The 15223-nt window shown below is 38.5% G+C and overlaps 1 protein-coding gene across 1 annotated transcript in view; it reads left to right on the top strand.

Annotated features, from left to right (window-relative positions):
• Positions 1-160: 160 nt before the first annotated feature.
• Positions 161-15223, top strand: part of LOC139959410 (uncharacterized) — a 34921-nt gene continuing 19858 nt past the window's right edge. The window contains exons 1-4 of the mRNA XM_071957002.1: positions 161-432; positions 4128-5096; positions 5505-5668; positions 7074-7141. Coding sequence (XP_071813103.1) covers positions 298-432; positions 4128-5096; positions 5505-5668; positions 7074-7141 — 1336 coding nt within the window. The 5' untranslated portion in view covers positions 161-297. The remainder of the gene's footprint in view (positions 433-4127; positions 5097-5504; positions 5669-7073; positions 7142-15223) is intronic.

Genomic DNA, 15223 nt, shown 5'->3' with positions numbered 1-15223 from the left:
ATTAGTAAAGAGGTTGCATTGAGATGTGAAGGGAAATCCCCATCTGCTAAGTCAGTTTTTGCTTCCACCTTTTGCCACCTGTGTACAGGCAAAATATTATACGTTACCACATAACCGCATGCAACGATGCACGTGTATTTTTTTTAAGTGGAAAGCTTGTTTTTGTAAGTTCTGGTAACAACTTGACTCTGCGTCGCGGAACTCATCGTTACCGCAGCTCACGTAAAACTGTTGTTGTTGAGCAGTAGTTGGAGCGCGTAAAAGAACTGTACGTTTGTAGCTCTATAAAGTTGCAACATGGATGGGTTTACAAAGTATCATGCCAACAGCCCACATTCTTTAGACGCCATAGGAAGGGGGATGATGAAGAAGCTGCATCCACTCGAAGTCAGAATACCTGATTGCCTTTGCACATTTTCAGGAGATCAATTGGTACTGACCCAAGGCCTAGAAGTTAGACTTGAGTTAGCCTTCATAGGAAAATAACAAGCTAGCCTAGGCATACATGATACATTAGCTCGGCTAGGACTAGGCTAATGAAAAAGTTCTGATGATTTTATTGGCTCATGCTCCCCAGGAAGCTGTGCCAATATTTTAAATAATTCTTACTCATCATAAGCAAAGCTGTTCACAGAGCTTCGATCACTGTTCAGGCTGCTTTTACAGTGTAGAGACTGTGATTGGCATATTGAATGCATGGTTATGCACAAATTATAACATTAGGACGTTTGCGGTCACACTAATTAGCGTCAACAGGCCGATTTCACGACAACTCACGACAACTCAAGACAACTCAAGACAACTCAAGACAACTCAAGACAACTCAAGACAACAAGTTTAAAATACCATCAAATACAATTGATGTTATCATTATAATATGGGTGGGTTTGTGCTAGGTTTGGGAACTGCCTTGTGTACAGTGTCGGTAAGGTGGGTTGACGTAGTAATATAGCACCAAAGTATGGTGAATGAACTCCAAATCAAATTATTTAATGTTCAAAAAATAATGAATATTTCTTATTGTTTTTCCATTGTAATTTACATATGTGATTATCAACTTTACAGAGTCTTGCTTACTATCATTTTGCCTGGTTTTATTATTCTCTCTGTCAAATCATTGAATGTTTTAAAATAATGAATATTTCTTTTTGTTTTTCTATTGTAATATACATATGTCATTATTAACTTTACAGAGTCTTGCTTACTATCATTTTGCCTGGTTTTATTTTTCTCTCTGTCAGCAATTTCGAAATCAAATGCACTCTTCATCACTCTGCAATTAAATCCTATCACACAATCATGAATTAAAGCTTACCCTGAATATAACACGATCTGGTTAAACTTAGGAATGGCTATGTAAAAATGAATAGAAGACCATTCACAAAAAGTAGTAGTACTCACTGACCCTAGTGGTAGTATAGTAACAAATGATTCTCATAAAAAGTAGTTAAGTAAAATTAGATGGCGCTCGTCGCCTTTTGCCAAGTCCATCATACATTGACACCAGTGTGTGGGCACCATTCTCGATTGAAAACTTGCACTTGCCTGTAGTGTAATGGTTCGGTCCAATGTCATTGCGCAAGCGCAATAGCACCACATCGTCCAATTCAACGTTAGGAAAAAGTTGGTGATTTTTACGACAAAAACATTTTTTCCCGTGAAAAATATGTATGCACGCTGGTTCCAGTCAGTTTTAAACGTGTTTCCAGATATACTCTGATAACATCAATTGTATTTGATGGTATTTTAAACTTGTTGTCTTGAGTTGTCGTGAGTTGTCGTGAAATCGGCCTGTTGACGCTAATTAGTGTGACCCGACGTTTGTCACATCTTTGTCATGAAGTGCATATGGTGATGCTAGCAAATTGGCTACCACAAGAGCATCATCATCTTTTAGGAACTATTGTACGCACTGTAGCTCAAAGAGAACTGAACGATTTCATGTAAATGCGATAAATTTTCATAATGAATTAAAGATTAGTTTCAGGGACTGTTATGGCAATATATATATTATTGATTAATTTGCTCACTGTTAGTGTAACACTAGTTTTGGCAAAGTCAGCCTTTGTTCTAACCACATGCTTCAACCATGAAGTTTCCATGTCATGTTTATTGCGTAAATGTGGTGTGACATTCTGAAGACATACAATACGCACTGAATGGCTGCAATGATAATGTTTGCAAGTTCAACATAGCTTAAAATGAAATAGGATATACCAGGTTGAAGCTACAGTTTCTGTTGAGATATATGGGCATTGAAGAATTTTTAAATAGGATCAGAAACTTCTTGGAAACATGCCAAGATTTCATCACTTAGCCAAGTATCCTGCAATTTATCTGTGCTGTTGTTACGGCCAGACAACTGAGGTCCATGCATTGTTGCTGGTATGCTACATGTGCACTGTGGTCCACCTTGTGAACAATAGCAGGAAATTGGTGTAACTAGCAAACATGTTCCCAGGAAATTCAGCAAAGTTTCCCAACCCTGGGTTATTCATGGTATTACTGTTCAGTATTACTAGCCAGAGTAGACCATCTTTTAAACTGTGTAATTCATGTGATATGCCAATACAACTTAAGTATTGCTAGCCAAAGTAGACAATCTTTTAAACTGTGTAATAAACCTGTGGTATGCCAATTCAAAAACCTGAAATACATCCCAACAGAACTGAGGTCAACTTTGTCTGACAAGCTATTGAAATCTTTTCAAAATATTTACTGAGAGCTGAAGATATACTGCAGTGCTTGCAGAGAAAGAGACAAAGAAGCTATTGTTGGGACCACAGAACAATATGTCATTACGAAACAGAACTGAAGAAATATTAATGATTTAACCGTTGGATTTGCATTTGGTAGAAAATAAATAGGTAATGCTGTCCGTACAACACAAATCAGAGAGGTCCGGACTATTTTCAAAATGAGAAGAAAATGAAATCCAGAGCTCTAGCCTACACAAACTATAGGAATGCTGGCTAAATAAATGTTGACATGAGTTGATATGTGAGGGAACATGCAGAACAGTAGTGCTATTGTAACTATGAATGTCTATAGAAGCCATACAGAAGACCTAAGACAGAACAAGAGTAGAAACTAATCAAATCACTTTTCAAAATGATAGCTTACAGTAGGTGTCAGCTGAGTTAATCGTAATGTTAGTATATAAGGATAAATTTGTGGCTTAAAATCAATCCAGTAGTAACAAGTTGTGAAATTTAATCTTCCAAAGCACCTTTAATCATTCACAACTAAATCAAAGCACTTTGATCAGAAATGCTATAAAAATGGAAAAGTGAAGCAAAGACAATCACAAACCAAGATAAGAAACAATAAGATAGAATACCAATGTCTGTAACACACTTATCAAGGGATTGAGATCAGCTTGGTCAAGGGGATTGACATCTTCCCTGAGGCTAACTTGCTTGTCTGACAAGATTTAGTAAAAATACTGGCATCCTCCCAACTGGCCTGTTCACTAAAGCCACATTGATGTTGCATTGGTCTGTACCCATAGGCCTCTAGGTGCCACCCATATCACTGTAAGACTGGATGTTGACTTCAATCAAGTGCTATGTCTTGATTCAGGTTTTAACAAAGGTATCAGCTTCAATGATGTATCGTGGTATATTTACATAATAACATCAAATTTCCATTCAGTAGTCATTCTTGTGCAGTTACAGCAAAACATGATAAATTGCAGAGCAGAGTACAGTAGGTGTCAAAACATGATGTACAGTACTGGTTATTACAGCACACAATATATTATGTAATGTACAGATCATTCCATAGCAAACAACAGTACTGGGGACTTTCCCTGTCATACATTAAGAAACTTCCAATGCTGGTATACAATCTATAATGTGAAGATAAATTGAGCTCATTGAGCGATAGACTACAACCAAAGAAGATTTTGCAGCTTGTTCTATAGACCACCTGCAAAATTGGTACCAGATTGTGGTCAGTACTGTACACAGGGTTCAGCTGCTAACTTTTCAGTCTCTTCACAAAATTACAGTGAGTACAAAATTTACAAAGAAAATGTGCTTGACACATTACTCCTTGTAAAATTGTTTACATTTTGACCACGATATAAATATTAAACACACTGAATACTTATTTTGTATTTACAGCCCAAGTTACCAGCTAGAAGACTCAAGACGAAGGATGGAAGGACTGTGCGGGGAGCAGGGAGGGGAGGTCAGCCGTCTGTCAGCTCCACATCTCACTCATACTTATCACGTGAAAGACTAATTGGGAGAAGTTTAGACTCCAAGAAAATGGATATCAAAGAAGGAAAAGGTTTTATCTTGGAAAAGTTTCTCGGTCAACAAGCCCATAATTTCAATGTGAAAGCAAAAAGTACTTTTTCTCAATCTTCTGGACACTCTCGAAGAACTTGTCCTCCAAGAGTCCAAACAAACCACTCTGAAGAATGGCCTGGATTGAAAAGAATGGAAACTGGATCTAATGCTCACGCAGTTGATCACAAAAGTATTGGTAGTACTATTAAAAAAGATAGAAACAAACAAAACCATCAGGCAGAGAGTTTCGACTCTGCTTCTGTTGGTAACATTTGCAGGTCTCATTCTGAGGAGCATCTTGATAGTTCTGCTAGGTCTGATAAACCAAACAGGAAAAGTGAGGTTGACCCCAGTGGGGGAAAAGGTACTCATTGTTATGTTGAAAACAATTGTACTTACAATATTGCGATTACCGTAGAGGCTAGCAAATCTGGTAACATTGAGAGTAATGCCTTGGAATCTAAAAGTGAAGAATCTTCACTACTTGAGAGATCTAATGAGCGTGAGAAGAATGCAAGAGAGACTGGACAAGATGCAGGAGAAACTGAGGTATCTCTTAGTACCCTATCTAAGGAAATCAGTAAAACAAATGAGAATGCAAGAGATACTGGACAAGATAAAGGAAAAACTGAGGTATCTCTTAAGGAAATCAGTACAACAAATGATGAATTAGGAGAGGAAATATTGAATGCTGATAGTAAAGAGCCTTTACAAACTGAGATATCAAATAGTGCGGAAACAGAAAATGAAGTAAATTACAGACTACTTGGAAAACAAGAAGAGTTTGAGGCCGGAGATGTAAGTCATACTGTTTGGCATTATGTTTGTGTGTTTCTTTCAACTGCAAATATTCTTCATAACTTTACAATGAAATTGTTACTAGGAGGTGGAATACTATTGTCAAGATATTCTTGATCAGGGTTTAGAATGTCTCCCAGGTTGAGATTTCCACCAGATGGCATCTGATGATGTTCAAATTAATGGAATAGATACAATAATGTTTTGAAGCCTGAAAGATACTGTAGACTAAAATAAATAATTTCCCCAATGTTTATATGACTTATTGTTTAAATATTACTTTGCTTGTTGTCTATTGTATTCCATTGTTCACTGCCTTTCCTGGTTGATAATGTATCACACTGTAGGACCCTTTCTCCATTGGACATTCACCGTTATGAAAACTATCATATTTCAATCTGTTTTTAGGTTTTGCCTTTATCAGGTCCAAATGTGCTCCAAGTTGAAGGTCTTCCTGAAGAGATTAAAAATGAAGATGTTAGTGATCTCTTCCTCAGCTGCGGAACGGTGACAGCGTGTAAAGTACTCCGAGATGCTGATACAAAGCTATGTATTGGAGTAGCTTACGTAAGGTAAGTGAGATGTTACCTCTTCAAACACTTGTAGGATAAAGATGGCAGTAATTAACTGCTAAATGTGCCAGGCAGACCTGCTAGATCTTCAACAGTGATATTTAAACTTTAACAAATATTTAAAGTTTATCTTTGTTTATTTGAGTTAATTATGAAGAAAAGATAGATATATCCCAAAGAATTTCTCGACATTTAAATTAATCTTTCATTTTCTTTTTGTTTTTTGGAAGTATTGCAGGGAAAAAGCTAGGGGTGGGATGAGAGATCTCATGGACAACTTGAAGACCATCACTCTCTCAATTTGTCATTGGTGCTGTTTGTAATTTAGATCCTTGAAAAACTCAAAGGATACAAAAGAAAAAATATTTATAAATTAAATTCTCATATGCAATATTCACTTGGACGGGCATATTTGATGTGTTGGATACACTTTTGTCACATTTGTGCTTTCAGCTTCCTTTAAAGTAGACAGTTTTCATTTGACATTCAATGTTATTGCAAATGTGTGGACTTCTGAAGTTCATCCCAGCTGCCTCACGAAAGAACTGAACAACTACAGTACTTACTCTGCGATTGTATCTCAGCTTTTGCTGCAAAATCATTCATTCAGGACTTTCATTGTATCATCTACAATGCATTCTGTAAATGGTGGTCAAATAAGTTCCTCAAACACAATTTTTTTACTTCCAATTCCAGGGGAAAGTATGATTTCTTTATCAATAATTTTCAATGTTGCTATGTAAAATATTTTTGATGGAGAATAATCAAAGTTATGCTTCTAATCTTTGACTTGGTAATTAAATTTGCTCTCAAAATGGTAAATCATGCTGTGAAGTTGTGCTGAGCTGAACTCCAGTTGCGAAGAGAAACTACTTCCTAGGTTGTCGTCTATGTTTGGAATGTTAGAGTTGATATAATTGTTTATGCTAGTTATAGTTCTGTTAAACTGAAGCTTAACCGTGACCAGCCCTTGATTGCTCACCAAAATGTTGACCATGGTGCATTTGTGAGTCACCAAATTGAAATTCTATCCATCAATGCTGAGTTGGTGAACATATTTGTTGGCACTATAGATGTTCATTGAGTAAAGGAAAAGTGCAAAAGTTTAAAATCTGATTTTTTTTTTAATCCTAGCAGAATTTTCGTCATAAGCAGCCTGCCTTTGGAGAAGTTCTTGCTAGGATTGGTCTAACTTCTATTCATTTACCTAAAGAGACCTTATGCAGTACTAGATTTTTATTTGTAACAATACTTGCCCTCTGTGAGTAAAGCAAAACTAGTGTAAACCTATCTGTGGTCAAAGCTGTGCATATGCTCGTCAAAGCATTTAGCCTTTAGACCTTGGAGACTATGTTCAATAGTTGCTAGATGTTGCTAATTACTTCAAGAATATTTAATTTTGCAGACTAGAAGAATCGTCAGCTTGTGCAATGGCTGTGTCATCCTTTAACCAAGAACCATCGCCTTTCACTGGTAGGTTTTGTTCAAGTTATCACTTAAAGCAAGTCCTTGTATTTGATGAAAACAACAAAAGTCTTATACTTGTTCTAGAGATGGGATATGTCTTAAGTGGAGGTCATAGTTATACTTCTAGAGCGGAATTGCTGCTCTTAATTGACCTATCTTACTTGTTGCTATTTCAGCTGACCCACCTAGTTGGAATGGTGTGCATTTAATTTGAATTTTTAAATGTGCTTTCTAAGACGACTCAAATAATTAAATTCACCCTGTTTTTCATGCCTTCTCTATAAAGTAATCACTCTTCTTTGTGCCACATATAGACAGATTTTCCTTCAATATAAAAATTCAAGACATCTACAATTTAAATAGTTACAATAATAAAACAAATTAATGTCTGAATACACTTGCACTTTTTTTTCTTTTTTTTTATGGCAACAATGTGAAGTTATGAACTTTATACATGGCAAGGAAATGACCAATATTCATGCAATTAAACTTAAATAGGTTAAATGTTTATGATTACACCCCCCTCCCCCAAAATTCCATTTGAAATTGTTGTATTTACCATTTTAGTAGACTACCTTTATGTTTAGTTTCATGGTTTCCATTGGAAAATACCATGTTTTAATCATTTACCTGTGGATGAAAGTTTTAAAAACCTGTCAATTCAAAGGCTTTCAACCGAAATATGTGATGCAATAGCTTTAGTATTCCTGTACATGTTGCTATTACATGGTTGACAGAATGACTATATGATTAAGTTAATTCTAGTTAACAGAAGAGAATGAAATCAGCTGTAGAGACCTCTCCAATTACCCACAGCAGTACTATAACCTTCAACCCCATAGGACATTCAGTCTATTGTAAACGGTGTACATATAAATCAAAAGAGCGCCACCTTCTGTATTCAACATGCCCTATGCTGTGTAACCAGATTCTTTGTCCAGATATTATCACAAATAGTTGAAAACAAAGCACAATGATAATCATTATTTTTTTATTAAGTGTTATTAGAATAAGGATTATCCAGTGTAATAATATTACCATCAGGATTCAGAACAACAGGGAATGTGTTCTGAGAAGTCATCACCTTGGTTGTAACTACAAATACAATTATTTAAAGATACATAATCTGTACAAGGAACTTAGTCATTGCTCTAGATAGCTAAAGGAGGTCAGGAGGGGTATGAGCTAGGGGAAAGCAGAGGGACAGCTAAAGGAGGTCAGAAGGGGTATGAGCTAGGGGAAAGCAGAGGGACAAGTGCCTTATATGGTATTGAATCTGTGTGTGTTCTGTTTTTTTTTACCAATACACAGCCAACTGTGGGTCTACTTGCATCTTATTAGCAGATGTAGCTAGACTAGCAAAGCATCAGAGCTGAAATTACTATGACCATAATTGAATGTTCGGTTGTATTCCATTGTACCTCTTTGGATGACAAGAAAAATTCAGTTCCAATCGTAACAGTTTTGTTCATAGAAATCATATGATTGGAGATGTAATAGTTTTGTTCATAGCACTCATATGATTGTAAATTTAATAGTTTTGTTCATAGCTCTCATTTGATTATAGCTCTAATAACACTAATATTGAACAATGCTTCATAACTAGTTACAAATATGTCAATTTTGATGAGAAGATAAGCACAAACTTGTTTTATAATAAAAATTAGACTTATTGTTGGAGAGAATAGCAAAAGTTTCATTAAATAATTAACTGGATTCATGTTTTCATTCTTGTCAGTACAAGTTTGATGAGCCACACACAAACCAGGAAACAATGCACTGACCTTCTGTGGCTTTTAAGTCACAGAGTTTACACAAATACATGGTGTCTTCATGGCTAGTACTGTACCCAGGTTTATGATTGTATACAACAATTCCAAATTCTTTCATGACTTTGATGTACATCCTGCGACTTTCTTGTCTTCATTCATGAAGAGCTCTGTTTTAATATACTTGGAGTTCAGAGAAAGTAAATCACTTCACATGTGGTTACAAAGTTTCAGTTTTATGGGAGGTTGCTTTGGTGTTCTCACGAAGTCAACCCTGTGTGATAATAATAATATGCTTTAAATCTCTGATTCAACTCTAATAGGAGAGATACTGTAGCTATGATTAGACTAGTGAATGATAGAATAATGTCAGTACTCTGTGAAGCATATGCAATGTGACCACTGGTTAAATTTAGGATTTGCACCTTTTGCGGCAAGTATCATATGCAGACTTGCCTACTTTTCTGGTTCTAACAGGAACCTCTCGGTCTTAAGACTATGTCACAGTCCCCAGATTTTATGTGTTAATATCAATTTAAAATTTCCTAAATTGCAATCACAATTTGGCTGCACTTATGATTTTACCTGCATTATGAACATGGAGAAAATCCACTTTCTTTTTATGAAACAACTGCAATACCTTAATATGCCATTTTGTTGAAGGTCATTTGAGGTCAGGTGAAAGTATTAAACATGTCAGCATAGATCATGAAAGCTAAAGCCATTCTGGGTTTATGAAGACTAATGGTCATTTGAGGTCAATAGAGGTCAAAATCTAATATCACATGATAGTAACATAGTTTAGTTCAGTTGAGAGACCCAAGGATCAGGAAGCCTTAAAGTAGCTTATTTGAGACCCTATCCATGTTAGATCGGTCATTAGTCAAACCTTGGAATCTTGCATGCTGTCTAAACTATTAAATTTTCTCATATGAAAGTATGGCAAGGAATCGTTCAGCCTTTTGGCTTTCTGGTTAACTCAAGTTACTGTTGGGGGTATCCAGGGCCCTGTTGCTGTTTGGTGGCTGGAGGGGCATGGCCACCCAATAACTTTCACAGCAATGATTTCACACAGAGACAATGTCACCATAGAAGGCAATCTTAACACCAGTGAACAATGGTCTGAGTTACTGTCCTCCCACACACCCTCCAGCCCCCCTCCCCCTCCCATATCAAACTAGATTTGGATCCTTGGTGCAGTAATGTAGACCTGATCAAGTATACCATAGAATGCTTTGCATCAAAGCAGTCATGATTGAAAAGATGATAGTGACAGTATTACTAGGGAGCTGTAATTAATTAAACAGAGTTTCAAGTATGACTAATTGTAATGTGCTTAATGGTACTACATATTCTCTAATTAGTCATTGTGTTCAGAGCTTGTGAAAGAGGAACTAATCCAACAACTCATGTTTTCCAAGAATATTCAGACCTGGTGGTTATAGAAACCACAGTGTCGATCACATTTGCATCACAAGGGGTAATTAGCAGGTAACTAACCATTCACAATTGCTTTCTGTATAGTATTATAATAGATCATGAGACATACGGGAAAATCCTGAAACTTGAAATTATACCGCATTCCCAGGTTTCTTATAACCATTGTTCTCATTTTGTGGGTTAATTGTGTTTTTTTATAGGTGCTATAGTTTGTAAAGAACACTTCTGCAATCCATTTATAGTTTGATCATAGAAAGACTGCTTTGTCAGAATTATTCACCAGGATGCTTCAAGGACACATTTATTGTGTTATGTGATCTTAGTAAAGTATTATGACTATAAATAGAACTAATAAGGTTGAAGGTCATCATATTTCCTGCACATAAAAAAGAGAAAAATGCTTTATGCTAGTGGTGAACTGGTAGCCAATGAACTATTCCCATGACATGTCATTGTTAACAGTCATACAATGCTTAGCCTCAGGCTCTTAAATGCATAGCTTGAGAAATGTCATGTGACATTACTTCACATGCATGCAGAGCACCTCATCGATTGTTGTGACATGATGCACTTTTGTGTACTCTTAATGATTACTGTACTTGCCCCAACATGTATACATTCAATTCCTGTCATAAATCGAGTGCATTAAATTCCATAAACTGTAGCTTACATCTTTACAACTCAAGGAACTGTTATTACTGTACTGAAAAATCAATATAGAATGTTCAAATTACTGGTTGAGTTTCATGAAGTCAAGTTTTCCAAGTTACCTGATATGCAATCTCCAACAGTTGATCCTGTTTTGATACAAACTCTATGAGGTCTTTTTCTTTGTCAAGTGTGGTGCCACCATTTGTCTTATCATTTGACAACAGTAGCAATTTAATCCTTTGTACATAAATAAGGCTAGGCTTAGCAATATCTGTTATATGAACATTGTGATAGGCTTTAGTTATGGTCATGGAAAGTTCCTTCGTTGATTATGTGATCTGTTAGCTGTGACAGTGCAATAACCTGCCACTACAGTTTGCCTCAAGGTATGCAATGCTACATGTGAGGGCGTTGTGGTCAAGTGGTTAAGGCAGTGGACTTGTGATATAAGGATTACAGGTTCGACCCCTGGCCAGATCATTACGTTGTGTCCTTGGGCAAGGCACTTTATCTCTATTGCCTCACTTTACCCAGGTGTATAAATGGGGACTTGCGAGGTGACTTGTAAATATAGTTGTTTGTGCCGGTTTGAGGCTGCACCCTATGGGAAGTCCCCCGGGGGACACGTGGTTGTGGTGCACTGTGGTGCCCCAGGAGAGATTGATTGAATTGTGCACACTTTGGTGTGTAGGTGTGACAAGTTACCAATGACCAGGGTTAAGTTGTAAAAGTCGTGTGAGAGGGCCTTGGCCCTGAACAAGACTGTAAACCTAAAATTATAATTATTATACAAGCGCTGTTGACATGTAATGTTGCAGGCTGGTGTTATATTTTAGTTCATTATGTTTGAAAGTTGTAAGACAATGTACATAACAGTTAATTGCCTCCTGTCATACAAAAAATTGAGCATAAATAATGTGTTATTAATAACTAAAATAAAATTAATGAAATAATATCATACAGTAGCAAGTACATTTTCAGAAGAATATTAACTGTTACTTGATAATCATTTCATAACAACTAGAATGCATCATATTATTTGTACCAAACTTAACAGTAGCTCTCTTCTGTTGTTCTTTGCTAGGAAGTTTAACTTTCAGGATTATTCGTAAGGAAATTCTACCAACTTCAGGTTGTCTAATTTTTGAAGAAGTTTTTCACAGTTTGTTACCGTGTTAGGTCTGTCACATCCAGAAACTCTGTGTCAATTGGGTGAACACAGCAGGCCTATGCTGTAAAGTTATACATGTATGCTTCTGGTTTTGGCTTATTTTGAAAGACCAACATATAATGTTTACCACAAACAGTTTGTGTTTGAACAGCTGTTTGACATAATTGAAAGCCTCGCAAGGATAGGAAATGAATTTAAATTACATCCCTGTATTTGTCAACAAGGGTCCCCTTGCAGCCATTTCATAACAGAAATAAACAGAGCTGTGACAACAGGTGTATCTAGACAGGTACAGTATGGGATGTGGATACCATTGGTTTGACCAGCTCTAGGTGAGGTATAGACAGGTTGGAGGAGAGAGGCAGAGATGCGATCAGAGGTGTATCTAGACAGGTATGGGATGTGGATACCATTGGTTTGACCAGCTCTAGGTGAGGTATAGACAGGTTGGAGGAGAGAGGCAGAGATGTGATCAGAGGTGTATCTAGACAGGTATGGGATGGGGATACCATTGGTTTGACCAGCTCTAGGTCAGGTATAGACAGGTTGGAGGAGAGAGGCAGAGATGTGATCAGAGGTATATCTAGACAGGTATGGGATGTGGATACCATTGGTTACACCAGCTCTAGGTCAGGTATAGACAGGTTGGAGGAGAGAGGCAGAGATGTGATCAGAGGTATATCTAGACAGGTATGGGATGTGGATACCATTGGTTTGACCAGCTCTAGGTGAGGTATAGACAGGTTGGAGGAGAGAGGCAGAGATGTGATCAGAGGTATATCTAGACAGGTATGGGATGGGGATACCATTGGTTTACTACCTCTAGGTGAGGTATAGACAGGTTGGAGGAGAGAGGCAGAGATGTGATCAGAGGTATATCTAGACAGGTATGGGATGGGGATACCATTGGTTTGACCAGCTCTAGGTCAAGTATAGACAGGTTGGAGGAGAGAGGCAGAGATGTGATCAGAGGTATATCTAGACAGGTATGGGATGGGGATACCATTGGTTTGACCAGCTCTAGGTTAGGTATAGACAGGTTGGAGGAGAGAGGCAGAGATGTGACAACAGGTATATCTAGACAGGTATGGGATGGGGATACCATTGGTTTGACCAGCTCTAGGTCAGGTATAGACAGGTTGGAAGAGAGAGGCAGAGATGTGATCAGAGGTATATCTAGACAGGTATGGGATGGGGATACCATTGGTTACACCAGCTCTAGGTCAGGTATAGACAGGTTGGAGGAGAGAGGCAGAGATGTGATCAGAGGTATATCTAGACAGGTATGGGATGGGGATACCATTGGTTACACCAGCTCTAGGTCAGGTATAGACAGGTTGGAGGAGAGAGGCAGAGATGTGACAACAGGTATATCTAGACAGGTATGGGATGGGGATACCATTGGTTTGACCAGCTCTAGGTCAGGTATAGACAGGTTGGAGGACAGAGGCAGAGATGTGATCAGAGGTATATCTAGACAGGTATGGGATGTGGATACCATTGGTTACACCAGCTCTAGGTCAGGTATAGACAGGTTGGAGGAGAGAGGCAGAGATGTGATCAGAGGTATATCTAGACAGGTATGGGATGTGGATACCATTGGTTTGACCAGCTCTAGGTGAGGTATAGACAGGTTGGAGGAGAGAGGCAGAGATGTGATCAGAGGCATATCTAGACAGGTATGGGATGGGGATACCATTGGTTTACTACCTCTAGGTGAGGTATAGACAGGTTGGAGGAGAGAGGCAGAGATGTGATCAGAGGTATATCTAGACAGGTATGGGATGGGGATACCATTGGTTTGACCAGCTCTAGGTCAAGTATAGACAGGTTGGAGGAGAGAGGCAGAGATGTGATCAGAGGTATATCTAGACAGGTATGGGATGTGGATACCATTGGTTTGACCAGCTCTAGGTTAGGTATAGACAGGTTGGAGGAGAGAGGCAGAGATGTGACAACAGGTATATCTAGACAGGTATGGGATGGGGATACCATTGGTTTGACCAGCTCTAGGTCAGGTATAGACAGGTTGGAAGAGAGAGGCAGAGATGTGATCAGAGGTATATCTAGACAGGTATGGGATGGGGATACCATTGGTTACACCAGCTCTAGGTCAGGTATAGACAGGTTGGAGGAGAGAGGCAGAGATGTGATCAGAGGTATATCTAGACAGGTATGGGATGGGGATACCATTGGTTACACCAGCTCTAGGTCAGGTATAGACAGGTTGGAGGAGAGAGGCAGAGATGTGACAACAGGTATATCTAGACAGGTATGGGATGGGGATACCATTGGTTTGACCAGCTCTAGGTCAGGTATAGACAGGTTGGAGGAGAGAGGCAGAGATGTGATCAGAGGTATATCTAGACAGGTATGGGATGGGGATACCATTGGTTACACCAGCTCTAGGTCAGGTATAGACAGGTTGGAGGAGAGAGGCAGAGATGTGATCAGAGGTATATCTAGACAGGTATGGGATGTGGATACCATTGGTTACACCAGCTCTAGGTCAGGTATAGACAGGTTGGAGGAGAGAGGCAGAGATGTGATCAGAGGTATATCTAGACAGGTATGGGATGTGGATACCATTGGTTTACTACCTCTAGGTGAGGTATAGACAGGTTGGAGGAGAGAGGCAGAGATGTGATCAGAGGTGTATCTAGACAGGTATGGGATGTGGATACCATTGGTTTGACCAGCTCTAGGTCAGGTATAGACAGGTTGGAGGAGAGAGAGAGGGGCAGAGCTGTGACAACAGGTATATCTAGACAGGTATGGGATGGGGATACCATTGGTTTGACCAGCTCTAGGTTAGGTATAGACAGGTTGGAGGAGAGAGAGAGGGGCAGAGATGTGACAACAGGTATATCTAGACAGGTATGGGATGGGGATACCATTGGTTTGACCAGCTCTAGGTTAGGTATAGACAGGTTGGAGGAGAGAGGCAGAGATGTGATCAGAGGTACAGTATATCTAGACAGGTATGGGATGGGGATACCATTGGTTTGACCAGCTCTAGGTCAGGTATAGACAGGTTGGAGGAGAGAGGCAGAGCTG

This window comes from Apostichopus japonicus, chromosome 19, assembly GCF_037975245.1.
Source record: "Apostichopus japonicus isolate 1M-3 chromosome 19, ASM3797524v1, whole genome shotgun sequence".
Classification (NCBI taxonomy): domain Eukaryota; kingdom Metazoa; phylum Echinodermata; class Holothuroidea; order Aspidochirotida; family Stichopodidae; genus Apostichopus; species Apostichopus japonicus.
The sequence above is the reverse complement of the archived record's forward strand: the minus strand, read 5'-3'. Positions and strand labels throughout refer to the sequence as shown.